General features: G+C 36.7%; 2 protein-coding genes across 3 annotated transcripts; both read left to right on the top strand.

The window, feature by feature from the left end:
• Positions 1-6327: 6327 nt before the first annotated feature.
• LOC103995103 (FCS-Like Zinc finger 8) lies at positions 6328-8931 on the top strand. 2 transcript variants are annotated; one of them, XR_010489412.1, is made up of 4 exons: positions 6328-6852; positions 6921-7811; positions 7939-8422; positions 8566-8931. XR_010489412.1 is itself a non-coding variant. In XM_065121709.1 (3 exons), the coding sequence occupies exons 2-3, from the start codon at positions 6940-6942 to the stop codon at positions 8615-8617; spliced, it is 924 nt and encodes a 307-aa protein (XP_064977781.1). In that variant the 5' UTR covers positions 6338-6852; positions 6921-6939; the 3' UTR covers positions 8618-8931. The 2 variants fall into 2 exon arrangements, 1 of the variants encoding a protein (XP_064977781.1); XM_065121709.1 differs by lacking the exon at positions 7939-8422 and having other exon boundaries at positions 6338-6852.
• A 2204-nt stretch (positions 8932-11135) lies between these two features.
• LOC103995104 (protein CDC73 homolog) lies at positions 11136-15298 on the top strand. The gene is made up of 3 exons (XM_009415616.3): positions 11136-12257; positions 14867-14949; positions 15055-15298. Exons 1-3 carry the CDS (start codon positions 11192-11194, stop codon positions 15145-15147), a joined length of 1242 nt encoding a protein of 413 aa, XP_009413891.2. The 5' UTR covers positions 11136-11191; the 3' UTR covers positions 15148-15298.
• Positions 15299-15585: the final 287 nt, after the last annotated feature.

Raw genomic sequence — 15585 nt, 5'->3', positions numbered from 1 at the left:
AATGTCACTTTGTTATTCATCAGTTATAATCAACTTCATTTATTCATATCCAAAATTTCTTTCTTTCTATTCATAATAACCACATACAATTATACTTGTTTTATACTTGACATGTTGTGATGTGATGCTCATGTTATACACACTCAATCCACCAAAGGACTTATCCACTTCGCCAAAGGACAAATAAATTATTTAGAATCAACTCCAATTGGATGTGGTCATCTTTGGCCCCTCCAAATAGATACAGATTTCTCACTTGCCTCAACACTCAAGCAAGGAATAAGAACAAGCCAATAGCATCTTGTTTTTGTCTGGATTTGATACATCATTTCATCTCTTCAGCTTCTTCCACTCTCCTCAACACTCCACTTCCTACACTGGCAGGCTGTTGCTTGCACTAAACCATCACATTGATAATGAAACATGCTTCCTCTGATCTCAATTGCATGTAATTCTTGTCATCATCCCTTATGGATTGTGCCCACTATATTAAATTAGAATAAACATACAAAACAAGAAAATTAATTGGCCACAGGGAGGCCTTACATTATCACATATCAACAAAGTCAAGTTGGCTGAGTTCTTATGTGGACTTTATGATGTGGTTGAGTGCCTCCATGTCATAGATCTAGCTAGATTTGACTCATAAATGAACACAATAGCTATCCAAATTGAACTAAAATTACTCAACACATAAAGCATCTATAGAAGTGACATCTACACATCATGAAGAGATAATGTGTAGGTTAAGATAGCACAAAGAACAAAAATGTCATTTCCAAGGTTGTTTATTGGTTTCTAACTTTCAACACTATATTCCACCAAACCTTGGAATGTCACAATTTACTATGTATCAAGTTACTTATGTTATGTATATTATTTATTTTATTAAATAATTTTTTTAAAACTATGTCTCTACCCCTTGATCATGTAATATTTCTCCTATGTTTTTTGAGCAATGGTGGATTCACCTCCCTCCATTTGACCATGGTTAAAGTTATTGAATATTCCAAATAACATCTCTTCTCATCATTCTTTCTCCATCTCTATTTGGCTCCAATAATTACAACAAAGCATAGGGATTTGTCATTCATGACTGACATAAAATATCATGGTCCTCATCCTACCCCTAGTGCCCTCTCTATCCCTACAAACTTGCTTTATTCAAATGGAGGAATCAACACCCTCCCACTTCAGGACAATCAATAATTGTGACCAGGTAACAAGTCAAATGTGGCCTAAAAAATACCCACCAATTAGGTCTCATCTCCCAAACATTTTATCACCAATTACCCACCCACAATTGCGTTATCTCCTCCTTGGAGAAGATCTTCCATCATTTTTTTTTACTGACTTGTCTCGTTCTGATGCGATGTTTTGAGTGTTTGGACCGACTAAGATAGTACAAGATCTTAATTTAGCCCTCAACATGCATTTGTTTACGTAAATTAGTATCTTCGAAATAGTTTATATTTTTTATGCATATACTTGTGCAATATTTTGTAGTCACAATGTTGAAATTATTATTATATCTAGCAAAATATTGAAACTTTATAAGCATTCAATTGGTATAGAGTAACATCCCATGTTATCTATCTTTAGCAACAAAAAATTAATTTCATTAATTCCTTATTTAATGAAGACTCTTTTCATAACATCCCATATTGCAGAGTAATCATCATTTCATGAACACTCTTTTCTATTTCTTTTGAATGCAAATCCATATTTTTATAACAATAATTTTTTTAATTATAAAAAATAACATCTTCTTATTAGGGTTAAAATGATAAAAAAATCTCCTTCAACCAAGTCCCAAATTCATTACAAAATAGTTTATTATTTTAAAAATAAATATAAAATAAAAATACATTAGTGCCAAGTATGTTGGTAGGAATTTCTAAAAAATCATAAGATTAATCTTCAATACTTGTGAAACAAATATAAATATTAATAATTAATATAAAATAATAACATATCAATTCATTATAAAACTTATGTATAAAAAAAATAATGATGATTCTTATATTATAAAAAAAATTATGTATTTGTCATATACAACACATCACCATAATATACATAATAGTCAAATAATAAAGATATACATTACATTTAAGAATGTACTCTTCTAATAATAGATAAACATGCATACTCCACAGGATGGATTCCTTCAATAGTGTATAGAGAGAACTCATATCGCTTTCCCAATAATAGATATAGTGATATTTTTTACCTACCCAAGTAGGGACATATTCTTCCCAATAACAAATGGAGGGATTATCTAATTGTCACATCTAACGGCTCGTTAATCTCCAAAAAAAAAAATCACCTTATTTGTCCTTGACAAGGATATATAAACAATTATGATCATTCATTTATATTTATCTATTCATTTGCATATCCATCCAAAAAATAGCATAAGTTACACTATTAGATTATGAGAAATCATGGTTGATGTATGATCTATTATACTATATCTATTAGTAGCTTCGTATTATGATGGACTTGTAACTCTTTACGTAGCTTGCACTTCCAATATGCAGAATTCAACATAGTTATATATACTACATAGTAATAATTACATCAATATTATCAATTTAATCTAAAAAATAATAAAAATTATCAATCATTTTCAAATGATACATTCAGATAAAATTTTTAAATTTATTGAATTATAAAAACGTGAGGCATCAATCTCTTAATAGTCTTGAATCAACGAGAACCCTACTTGGAGTGGCCCAAATAATTTAAACCAAACTCAATTAAATTGATACTTAATAGAACTAATCTCAAATCCTTATAGAACTAGTTGAAATCATCGTAGACGAGTCTAATTTGGATATGATTAGTTTTAATGAGGTCAAGTGGACTTAAACCAATCAATTTGTTTTGGAATCACCTTGGATTGGCTTGAATCGATCAAACATATTTGATTCAATCAACTAATATGATCAAACCAATAAAAGAAAAGGAAATGACTACGTTGCATAGTGCTAGTCTAGACGACCCACTTGAGTATTGAATAGATCATGTGCATCGCATATGCTTACCCTAGGTAATAGGTTGAGTTGAGATATAATGGGTTAGATAGAAGGATGACAATGTGTCTAGCACCGGTAGAATAATCGGGCGAGCCTAGCTTCACGGATTGGGTTAAATCTCACTCACAATTTGAGTTGAGCTTTAGTGTTGAACTAGCCTATACTTGGCTCATGGGTTGCATTATGATTGGCCACATGAGTTACATCATATCTGACTACATGGGTTGAGTCGTATCATGATTACATGGGTTAGTCATGCCTATCTACATGGGTTAAGTCGAACATGGTCATAAGAGTTGAGTTGTGTTTAGCCACATGGGCAAAATCATAACTGACCACATCAGCTGAGACATTCTTAACCACATTGGCTAGTTTAGCTAATCAACCTAACTCAGTTCAAATCCCAATTTGACTCATCTTATTAAATTAAATTTTAATATTTTAAAATTATTTAAAATATTATAAAATAATAATTAATCTCAAATCTTTTTTAATAAAATAATAATTTAAATTCATGATTCTAAATCTAAAATTAATTAAATCATAAAAATTCACATATAATTCTTTGAAACATAAATATGTCTAAGTAAATAAATTAAAATTATTTATTAATATTATATTAACTAATCATTCTAACATCATAATTCAATGATCATTATTTATTAATCATAAAATTTTAAAATTAAAATATTATTATGCATCATATAAATTGTAATAACTCTAATATCAAAGATTTTAAAATATAAATAAAAGTTGATAAAAAAAATAATGTATGATCCTATCTCTCTTCGACGAAATCCTCTCCTTAATCCTCTTACTGTCAAGCTCCATGAGAAATGAGGAAAAAAGAACTTATAGGAGAAGATAAGCTCTCATAAAAAAATAAGTAATTTTTTATGGTTCACATATAAAAATAAAATTAAACCTATTTACTTTCTAAAAATCATATCAATAATTATAAAATAAATAAATTAATAATTTAATTAGTTGATAAAATTTTTAACTTATCCACATATTAAGAAAATAAATTTAATCATTTTTTAATCATACTATAAAATTAATAATTTAAATAAAGGAACATATTATTTATGATAATTTGATTTATGTTAAGGAAAAAAATCAATGATTATGATAAAACTGGTTTATGCTTATCTATAATTATTTTTTAAAAATTTCTCAAAATTCCTTTTTTTATTTTAAATTTAGAGGAAGAAATTAAAAATGAAAGTCTTTCTCACCAACCTTTTATCTAATTTATATATGTACCATTTTATTATTTATCCCTTCCAAAGCCTAACAATTTATATACATATATATCATTATAATTAACTTTATTATGCATTAGCTCATTTTAAAAACTCATAATGGTGTTTAAAATGTTAGGAATATGTAGAATTTTTATTTCAAATAAATTAAAATTTGTTTTCTAGATGCTTTTTGACCATAGTTGGCATGTGTGAAGAAATTAGTATTCGGAAGAATAAGTAAATCATATTAAATAATATAATAATAAATATATAAATTTTAAACTTTTGAGGTGTCTATATAAAATAAAGCCTCGAGATTGCTATTATTTCTTTTAATTTCCCAATGCGGAGTCAAAGAAATAGAAGCACTGGGACCCACGTAATCCCTTCGATTAGAAAATTACCCTCACTTTATCATGCTATTTACAAAGAAAACCACTGAGCACCGCACCGAAACGTTGGGTGGACGACAGTAGAAACCAACGGGAATAGAGATCGGGCGGGGCCCAAAGTAAAAAGAGTCGGTTTAGAGAGGACGGGTCGGGCGGGACCCGCAGCGAAGTCCGCGAAAATATGGTGTGCCCCTTCGACTCGGCTTCCAAGCCAACTCCACTTTGGGGTCAGTGGGGCGAAGTACTTGGAGAGCAGTGCCATCAGCAGTAATCTTGATGTAAGATCCTTTCAATTGCTCATCTTTGATGTTATATTAATAGTTGGGTTTGATTTAAAGTAGAACTGTATTTTTAGGGCAAATTATTAACCTTAAACCAAAACCAGATATGGTATATTCCTAAATATATAAAAAAAATAATAAGTAAATATTAATAATTTATTATCAAAATTATTATATATAAAAGGATGATTTATCTAAAAATATCTATCTTTTAAGATTTTTTTAGAAGATATACTTATCTTTTTTTTTTTTCGATATAGTATCTCTATTTTCTATAATCATGTACATGTCTCTTATTGTTGTCTATCGTAGAGGTTTCGTCATTGTCCTCTTAAGTTCTATGAGACCTCGTGATATTATCATTGTTATTATCGAAGTACCCCTCGATCACTTCTATCCTCGACATTCATCTTTTATTCTCAATACCTATGTTGTACTTATGCCCTCAAGAAAAAAAAAAAAAAAAAGACGAGGTGAAGGCAACCATATGGAGGTGGCTAGGCCTCACTATCGGTGGAGGTAACAATAGCAACCGATAATCACGAGAGGCATTACAAGATGATAGGAAATAGAGATATCATATGGAAAAATGAAGGGTATTTTCAAAAAAAAAATACCCTTCATTTTCGTGCTCTTAAGAAAAGAATCAAAGAAGGAGGGATAAAGATGATTCAGATATTATGAGATTATAAGAAATAGAAGTATAATTAAAAAAAATAAAGCACCTTTCATGAAAAATATAATTTTTTTTAAATCATATATATATATATATATATATATATATATATATATATATATGTGTGTGTGTGTTAATTGGATGATAATATAGAGAGACATTATCAAATTATTATAAAATTCTGAAACTAAGAACCAAAATTGTTCGACTATTTATTAAATCTAAGCCTCTAACCACCAGTATTAATCCTCTTACGTCATGACACCAAGCATTATCCAAAATTGTTGAGTAAGTGGTCTGCATCAACACTGCATCAAGCAACGGAGGGAGTGTCTTCCCAGCACTATTTCCTCCCTCGTCATTCCAAAACACCACCACTGTTCATGGCCAGCCAAGCTTAAAGCCAAGCCAAGACCAGCCAGAATGCCTGCCTCGTTCCCTGAGACTAAACTATTCATTCGTACAAGCCTCAAACAGTAAAAATTGAACTTTCCGTACTGTCCATGGATCAAAAGCGTCGTGCCATCATCCCTCGCTCCCTAATAATTCTGCCATCTGTTTCGGAGTAATTGTGATGAACACCAGCAGTCATAAAAAATACTAATAACTGTCGCATTTGATTGCGGGTCGCAGTCAGTCGTCGATAAGAAAGAAAGAGAGAGAGCGAGCGAGAGAGAGAGAGAGAGAAGAAAAATTTTTAGCCGGATATGGTGGTTTTGGCGGAGGCAGATGCAATCCTGGAACCTTTTTTCTCTGTTCTGGCGTGGCTATCTGATCCCAACGCACGGCACGACACCGGTTTCCTGTTTAAATAACCCCTCCCCCATTTGTATCTTGCTTCCCCTGGGCAGAGCACCACACCCCTCCTCTGTCCCTGCCACCCCCATTAGGAGTGCCCTCCTCCCCTCCTCCCCTCCTCCTCCGTGCAGTGATCGCTCTTGAAGCCAGGGAAGAAGCCGAAAGGAGCGATCTTGTTTAGTATTTTGCTGTCAAAATCGGATTTTTTAGCTTCAGGTCGTGGAGGATCTTTTTATTTGTTTCCTTTTTTGCCTTTGGTGATGGCTTGGTGAGTGAGGAGAAATGACTTCGGTGATTGTTCTGATGGAGACTGCGTCTACAGACATGATCTGCTTTCGTTTTTGTTCTGAAGCAATCTTGGAGATTTGATCTTTCCACTCCATTGAGGTTGAAGAGAAGAGAATCTAACAGCCAGGAGTGGTGAGTTCGACAGTTGTTCTACTGTATTTGTTTGCCTTTTTGTTCTGTTCATTTCGTTTTCGTCTCAGAGCAAAGGAGCAAGATAGTATGCTGAGGAGGAGATCGAAGGCAGTTGGTGGCAAACAGGGCTTGATGTCTGATCCCTACTCCCTCTCATCTTCCTCTGGTAACAGCCACAATAAGCCCACAGCTTCCTCCCTCTTCCCCTCTCCAAGTCTCTTCCGGAGCTTCTCTTCGAAGAGCTTCTCAGACCATGAGGCGGCCATGATGAGCCCGACCTCCATACTCGAAACTAAGCACTTGTCTTCCTTCGGCAACCTCTTACACTCCGAAACGCTGCCAAAGAATCCTCCTTTGGAGAATGCTTCAGCTGCCGCGACTGACACTGTTACAGAGAGCAAACACCACCCTTGGGACAGCAGCGGACAAGAGCCCATCGGCCTCGGTATCGTTGACGCTCTCACCGATGACAAAGCCATGCAGTCCTCCAATCCGCAGCGTCGAATGGTTCTGTTTGGATCGCAGTTAAAGATCCAAATCCCGTCCGTGTGCTCGAGCTCCGGTTCGCCGCCGGCCAGGTCCATGGAGTTGCCCAGTTCCCCAATCGAATTCGGCATCAAGAACAAGGATTCCCAGTTGGCTCTCTTCTCCCCCGTACTCAGATCCCTGGGCCACGAAGCGCCCGCCGCCTCCTCTTCCCCATGGGCTTTCACCACCGGGAGCATCTCCGTGAGCGAGATGGAGCTCTCGGAGGACTACACCTGCGTGATCTCCCACGGGCCGAATCCGAAGACCACGCACATCTTCGACAATTGCATTGTGGAGAGCTGCGGCGACGAATTCACCGCTGTGATGGAGAGTAGTCCTCTTCCAAGCCATGAAGGCTGCTCTGCGGATGACTTCCTCTGCTGTGCATGCAAGAAGAATCTTGGAGAAGAAATGGATATCCCTGTGAATAGGTTAGCTTTCTTGAATCAATCTTTTTACTCAATTCAAAGTTTGATTTGAATTGGACATCACATAGATTGCAACATCAACACCTTTTGCTGCAGATGTACTAGTCTTTGCTCATCATTAGCATTGCAGGTTCTTGTGGTCATGTTTAGGGTCTTCTAGCTTGAGAATTCATAGCTGCAATCGCCAACCTGATCAAACTCGGAATACTTTTCTGCATGATGCCACTATTTTACAGAATTCGTTGATGAATCTATTCGATCAACTTCTGTGCAAGAAATCGCAATGTCGTTTGCCTACTGAACGTGACGTTTTGATTCCTTGTCACTTTCATAACCAAGATCAGACACCAGTGCTTAATTTCGTAGAAATGTGGCTTCTGTCCAAAGCTGTACACGCCTGGGGTCGCCATGTCTCCTGTGGTTGCTGTTGGGGTCCCCCAATTCCTCTTTAGAGGTTACCTTCACCATCAATTAAAAGCTCTCAGCAGTCAATTCAGGATATGATAAGCTTCAACCTCTGTGTTTTGGCATAGAAAGTGACCTAACCATGGCTGTGCTTTTCTTACTGGACCATTTCAACCACTGATGCATAAAATGTCTCCTTGATGTGTGATGTAATTTACTCTCCTTTATGCAGCAAAATTTGACTGTTTGTTCTATTTTTCTCTTCATGAACACTATAGTTTAGTCTGAGCTTACCGAAATCTGTTTCGGAATGATACAACAGGACTGATCATGTACAATAATTTTGCTGCAGGGAGTGTCAAAGCCATGAGAAGCACGTCAATGAAGAGTTGGAAAAGCAGTAGTTGATTCATCACCAACAATTTAGCACAAGCATCTCTTCACCTTGTTTGCAGACGATGGCGACGATGATTGAGCATGCCTTGTTTCTTGTTAATTGAATTTGATTGCCATGGATTGATGTCAAAAAATGATGGAAAATGATCAGAAAAAGGTCCTTGTGGGGTGTTCTTTTTGTTGTTTTAGGCTGCTGAGGGCTTGTGTCACAGCCTTTTTTCCTTGGATGAGAGAGTGATGTCAATGTAAAACTAGGAAACCTGATCAATCTTATGTGCATCTGTCTCCTTTTTGGCTCATAATTGTCAAGTTGTTGCTTCCAGATTTTGCTGATCATTTTCTAGATGCTCATTATGAGATGAGTTCAAGTAGTGCGTGGAAGAACTGTCATGAACAAGAAAAAGAAGGCTGCATGGTGGATAGAGAATCTCCACCCCTTTATGCAGCCTGATACATCATGAGCCCTAAAAGTCAGCAGACCTGTTTCCTGGGTGGACTTGTTATCATGACTATGATATATATGTTTCTGTATCATTTGCAAACATTATTTAGGTTGAATGAGATAAGACTTGCTAATTCAAGGCAGATACAATGCTTGCCAGGTTCTAGTCTGAGAGAACTGTCAATTGTATGTGGCATTTCTCTAATGTTGTGTAAGTTCTCACAGAATAATTCACAGACAAAGAATTATTTTGTTAATGTTTATTCCCTCTTGCCTGTGCAGAAGGAATATGCTCCAACTGTATGTTCTACTAAAGGTGATGATGCAGAATAATATGATATTTCCATGTTGGTATAAGATAATACCTTCACCAAATGCTTCAAGCCTTAAACACAAAATTATATATCCTTCAATCCTTGAAGGACATGTACAAATATAAAACGATGAGAAAGATGAAAATAGATGGGATGGCAAGTAACACAAAGCAATTAATTTTTATTAGGCATAAAGGGTTTTTGGGCTAAATGGTCTACACAAACAGGTCTAAAAGGTAGATATAGATCCAATATTCACTTGGCATTTTCGTCAAGGAGTAAGCGTAGATATTAGAGACATTGCACTATCCCTTAAATATATAACTAAGGTTCATTTGGCTTGATGCTACTTAAGGGTTCCAGGATATTGAAACAATTTATATTTCACATCGTAAAGCGATAAGTTAGAATCAGTTTATGACACATGAGAATGAGGCGGCTATGTTTCCCCTTGTTGTTATCATGAACTTAGTTGAAATTACTGAAATCATGAGACACCTTTATATTATCCATCCATAAAAGGTCAGATTAAGTCTTGAAGGATTTACAAAAGAAAATTGATTAGCTTAAGAAAATGAGTAGTAGATAAATCTAGATGTTTTACAAAACGAAAACACTTTATAAGCAATTCAACGAACAAAGAGAAGAGAAAAAAGGAAAAGTAAAAGAAAACAAAGAATTTATAAAGTCAAAGAAAAATCATAAGTTCACAAATAACCACTCAATTAGGTGTTGGGTATGTACAGCAAGTTTTTAAAGATACATGAACACTTTATGTGCTAATTTATATATCAAAACAACACTAACACCATTCTAAAGTCAGTCATATGCCACTTCAGTGAACAATCATTTTAGAGTACTAAGATGATTAACATTTTATATTGCATAACATCTTATACAAAACTAAACTATTTTGGAATAGCTTTACCTATTATATTCTAGTGAGCAATTGTTATACAGTTTCGTAAACTACTTCTGTTTATACAAACCAATTGTTATACAAGACCATAATTCGAGATAACACAATATCATATAACTAGAAACATTTTTGAGTCTTGCAAAAGAAAAACAAAAGTACCAACAATAATAGTATTTTCTACCTCATATATGCTACCTATGAGAAAACACTCAAAAATAGTAAAAATTAATGAAATAAAAAAAAAACGTCATAAATATGCCTCGATGACTTTGACTGCATTGGTCGATAACATTAGATGCGGAGAAAATTATAGTTATATTATTGGTTTGCATATGGATGATCTCACGAGCAATTTCTACCAACTCAATTGTGAAACCTAATGGAAATGTAAATGCACATAATAAGCATTATAAAATCCAACATCTATCCACTAAGCTTTCTGTTGTAAACTAAGGGATGGTGTTACATTAGAGATGATATATAATAACCCACCCTTAAGGTGTTGAAGTTAACGGTGATCCAATCCAGCGGAGAACTTACTCATTATAATATGTTTCTAAAATGCTAAAATAAATAAATACTTACTAAAATCAATCTTTTATTGAACATTTTTTGATATTATATTTTATTAGAATTTGTATTAACTGATTAAAAATAATATGAACACAATTTCATCCTGCAATAATTTGGAAGAAGGCGGATCGGATCAAGGATTCATCCAACATCCGCAACCCAGCATCCCTCCTGCCTTACCGAATAATTGACACGAGCGGATCGGGTCAAGAATCCTGAGATCCGACATCCATAACCCACTCTTCCTCTTCTTCCTCCAATCGGTAGACAAAGGCAACCCCTCGCAAAGCCCCTTCCTTGAGTGCCCTTCGATCGGCGTCCAATTCACGGGGAGATGGACCCCCTCTCGGTGCTTCGGGAGTACGCGATCCGAGGGGAGTTGGACCGGGTGGTCCAGTCCGGCGACGAGCTCCGGTTCGGCTCCGAGTACGCCTTCCCTTGCGCCGCCGTCACTGCCTACCGCTCCAAGCAGGGCGGCTTCTACACCCTCGACGCCCTCCTCTTCTTCGCTCGCCACCACCACCTCAAGCACACCGAATACCTCCAGTCCGCCCGCCAATACCGCCTCCCCACCGTCACCTTCCCCGACCGCAAGCCCCTCCTCGATTACCTCCTCGGCCGCATCGCCTCCTCTGACGCTGTCTCCTTCCTCCCCCCTCCCCCCTCTGCCACCGTCGAGGAGTACCGCCCTGATGACCCCTCCCTCCCCCTCGACGAGCCCCCTTCCTCTGCCCCCGCTACAGCCGCCGATGAGGCCGCTGCAGATCTCGCTCCTGCCGCCCCCGTCGACTACGTCACGATGATCCACGCTCTGGAACGCCCCCTGAAAGACCGGGAGTCCCTCCTCGAGTGCCGCAACCGCGACTTCCACGCCGTGCTCCTGGCGTCCACCAAGCGCGAGGAGGAGCGGCAGCGCCTCGAGTCCCAACAGCGGAAGGACGGCCTCGTCGCCAAGACCCGCCTCATCGGGTCGGACGATCACCATCGGCCCGTCGTGGCGGCGTACGGCGGTGCCGGTGACGACGCTGCCGACGCCGCCGCGCCCAAACCCAAGATACACCTCAAGGGGAGCAAGATCGGAGAGGGGGTGCCCATCATCCTGGTGCCCAGCGCGTTCCAGACTCTGATCACCATTTACAACGTTAAGGAGTTCTTGGAGGACGGGGTGTTCGTGCCGACGGATGTAAAGGTGAAGGCAATGCGGGGGCCAAAGCCCGACTGCGTGACCGTGCAGAAGAAGCTGAGCCGGGACCGTGCGGTGGCCGCCTATGAGGTGAGGGATAAGCCCTCGGCGTTCAAGCCCGAGGACTGGGACCGTGTTGTGGCCGTGTTTGTGCTCGGAAAGGAGTGGCAGTTCAAGGACTGGCCATTCAAAGACCATGTCGAGATCTTCAACAAGAGTGAGTGCCATGCAGACCAAGTGTTTGTTTATTTGTCTCCTATCTTTAGAAATACAAAGGAATTACATATTAGAAACTGTTTGTCTTAAAAGTCGTGTCAGAGAACTGTTTTTATTCAATTTAGAATTATTTTTGGACATGGACTATTGTTTCGCCTCTCTAAACTGGTTTCAAGTAAATCTAAAGTTGAACCATGGAACAGTTAACATCATGTTTCATGTTAAATTGCTTCCTTCACTGTATAAACTAAATTCATGTTTAGTCAATTATCTTTGCAGTTGTCTGCTATTCATCCAGTAACCTGCGACTGCAAAAGTAGGTGTGTGGTGTGCCTCTTTGCAGAAATTCTTTTTAGTGTGCACACATCAATTAGGCACATCATGTAATCAGTTTTAGTATCCATAGGAATTATTGGTCCCACAAACACACACACACACACACACATACATACATATGTATGTATGTATATATGTATGTATGTATGTATGCATACATGATTCTTTTTCTGATTGATGCTATATTTTTATTATGTTTCATTTGGGAATAGGCAGCATGCCACTTTTTTTTTCTGATTGAAATGTATTATTGTATCTCATTTGTTTATTTAAACTTCAGGCTTTTTTTCTGATTGAAATTTATTATTGTATCTCATTTGTTTATTTAAACTTCAGGCTTTTTAACATGTTCAACTCCAATTCTTTAAATATGAATGTGAAGAAAATATGATAATTCTAGTATAATTGAAATTTAGTTTTTCATTTTGTGCATTCATATAAGAATACATCAGTACTTAATATAAGGTTTATTAACTATGGACTACTAGATTTTACAGTGTAAGATGCCCAAGGTTCTGTTGTGTTGATGATTGTGAAGTTTTGTAGTTGTTTGTAAGCCTTGTTAAGTATTAAATTTATATGGTTGTTTATTATTTAAATAAAATTTGATTACTTGTACTGCCTTTTGATCTGTGTTTTTGTCTGATACAATTGGTACTAGGATCTTGCCAAATGCTTCAATACTTACATCCTTATTGTTGTGAATTATTTATTCTGGTGCTTGGTAGGGATGTCATTTGCATATGGAATGTAAAGGAATTACATAATAGAAAATGCATTGTTTGTCTTATAGATGTACTACTGTTTTATCTCTTCAATTTTATACTTACAGTTTGTTTCAAAATTTGAACCATCTAATTATGCCATGTAGCATAGATTGCATTTTCACTTAAATAATTAGTGTAATTTATTGGCAGTTTTCTTCTTTTTCATCCGGTAACTTTATTGATAATTCAAAAGTTGTTTGTGTGGCGAATCTCTGAGTTATTATTCTTTTAATTTGGAAGCATCATGTTACAGTTTCTCAGAAAATGATATCTAAACTTAAGTTTCTTGAAAATAAATTAATTTGCATTACTACTTTTCTAGGTCTCATTAGCAATATCCATTTTTTCTTATGTGGCTGTTTCCTCATTAGTCAATGTTTGTCCACATATCCATGTCTATGATTGTTATTATTATTATACACGACCAAACTTTGGATAGGTTGCCCACTGGATAGTTCTTAATAGCTGATCCTTCACCCATCAGGCACAAAGGTAATGCATTTAGCTTGTTATGAATAATGTACATTGCTTCATTTATGTGGCGATAAAGCATGATTGACTTTGTCCTATGGATGCACTTGATCTCTTCCGCTGATTTGATGAATAATATAGTCTGTTATGAATAATATAATGTCATGGTCGTTTGATTTGATCCCTTCCTTTGTATTCCTATCTTTGGGCACCGCATTCATCTGTAGTTACTTATTTGGAAACTAGTTCATGAAAATGGCAGTATATGTACCATGTGACTGATTTGCTTGCTCTTAGATGAGTTGGTTCTTGTCATGATCATTGGATGTGATTCCTTTTATTGTATCTTTGACTATGCAGTGGACAAATACTTGAGCTGTAAATGTTCAAGTTTCAGTTGTTGCAGTTTGAATCATTTTAATTTTACAGTGGCATGGAATCTTTATTTTATGCGCCAATCATTATCTATTCCTAGCCTCCCTTAGATTTGTTGAGTAGCTTATAAGCTTAAGTGATTAAGAAATTTCTTTCCTTGCTTGATAACCTCTATCTTTTTTTATATAACTTTCATGACTAGTTTTGGTTTGCCTCTTCCATGTGTGAGCTTAAACTTCAACTGTAAAGACCTTTGGACCAACTAACAGCTTTCTAGGTTTCAAAGTAAAACTTGCCATTGTTGGGCACTAGGCACCGTTATAGGGTTGACAGCAGGTTGTTAACTTATTCTATTCTGACAAACTTGCCCTGGAGCCTGCTCAATTAATTATGATGACGCTTTGATCACAATGCGTTGTTACTTCATGTGCAAATTTTCTTATTACATCTATGCTTTTATGCTTTTGGATTATAGAATTATCTCAAAGTGGAGACATCAGATCATGCATCAAATGCTTTGCCATCAATTATCTCAAATGCTTTGCCATCAATTTATAGTTTCTCTAAGTTTTCTTAGCCATCAAATGCTTTGCCATCAATTTAACTGAAGACCATGAAATGATAACTGGCAAATGCTGAAATCTGATTTAATGTTGTGCAGTTATTGGGTTTTTTGTGCGTTTCGAGGATGACAGTGTGGAATCTGCGAAAACTGTGAAACAGTGGAATGTAAAGATTATTTCGGTGAGTTAATCCCATAGTCTTTTAAATTTCCGATATAGCAGGTGGCTCTTGCCACTTTTTCTTTAACTCTTTTTTGTTTTTTTATAAAAAAAATTGCTTTTGCAGATTAGTAAACATAAAAGACATCAAGACAGGGCTGCTGCTCTGGAGGTGTGGGACCGGTTAGAAGAGTTCATGCGATCGCGGTCACATAACTAAGTGCTTTTTAGTTCCATGGAACAGTAACCTCTGTACTTTATTTCTTAGTACACTTGTTTCTGAGTCTCGAGTCCGAGTCCTTTGTTGTAGACTTAATCCCAAACAAAGCAACTAATGTTTGTATATGATAATCAAGTGTATTACAATCTCAGTCTGCATTATTGTCTTTTGTTCATTCGCTTTGAAGAGTCATGTCACGCCGGTTGTTAAGATTTTGTGTCGCTAATTTAATATGTGCACAGGATGTGGGTCCCGCTCAAACCTCGAGTACCGTCCGTTCATCACTCATCAGATGGCTGTCTGTCTTTAAACACGGAGCTTCTCTTTTTCTTTCTTGACCAGCTAACGATTGTACGGTGTGGATTGCACTATATAGAACCGGCACGACTCTCAAACCATCAAGCCGTTCCCAATATAAGCTGGGTAACGGGTCGTCGT

This window comes from Musa acuminata, chromosome BXJ2-8 (genome assembly GCF_036884655.1).
Source record: "Musa acuminata AAA Group cultivar baxijiao chromosome BXJ2-8, Cavendish_Baxijiao_AAA, whole genome shotgun sequence".
Taxonomy (NCBI): domain Eukaryota; kingdom Viridiplantae; phylum Streptophyta; class Magnoliopsida; order Zingiberales; family Musaceae; genus Musa; species Musa acuminata.
This window is presented reverse-complemented; position numbering and strand designations above follow the sequence as displayed.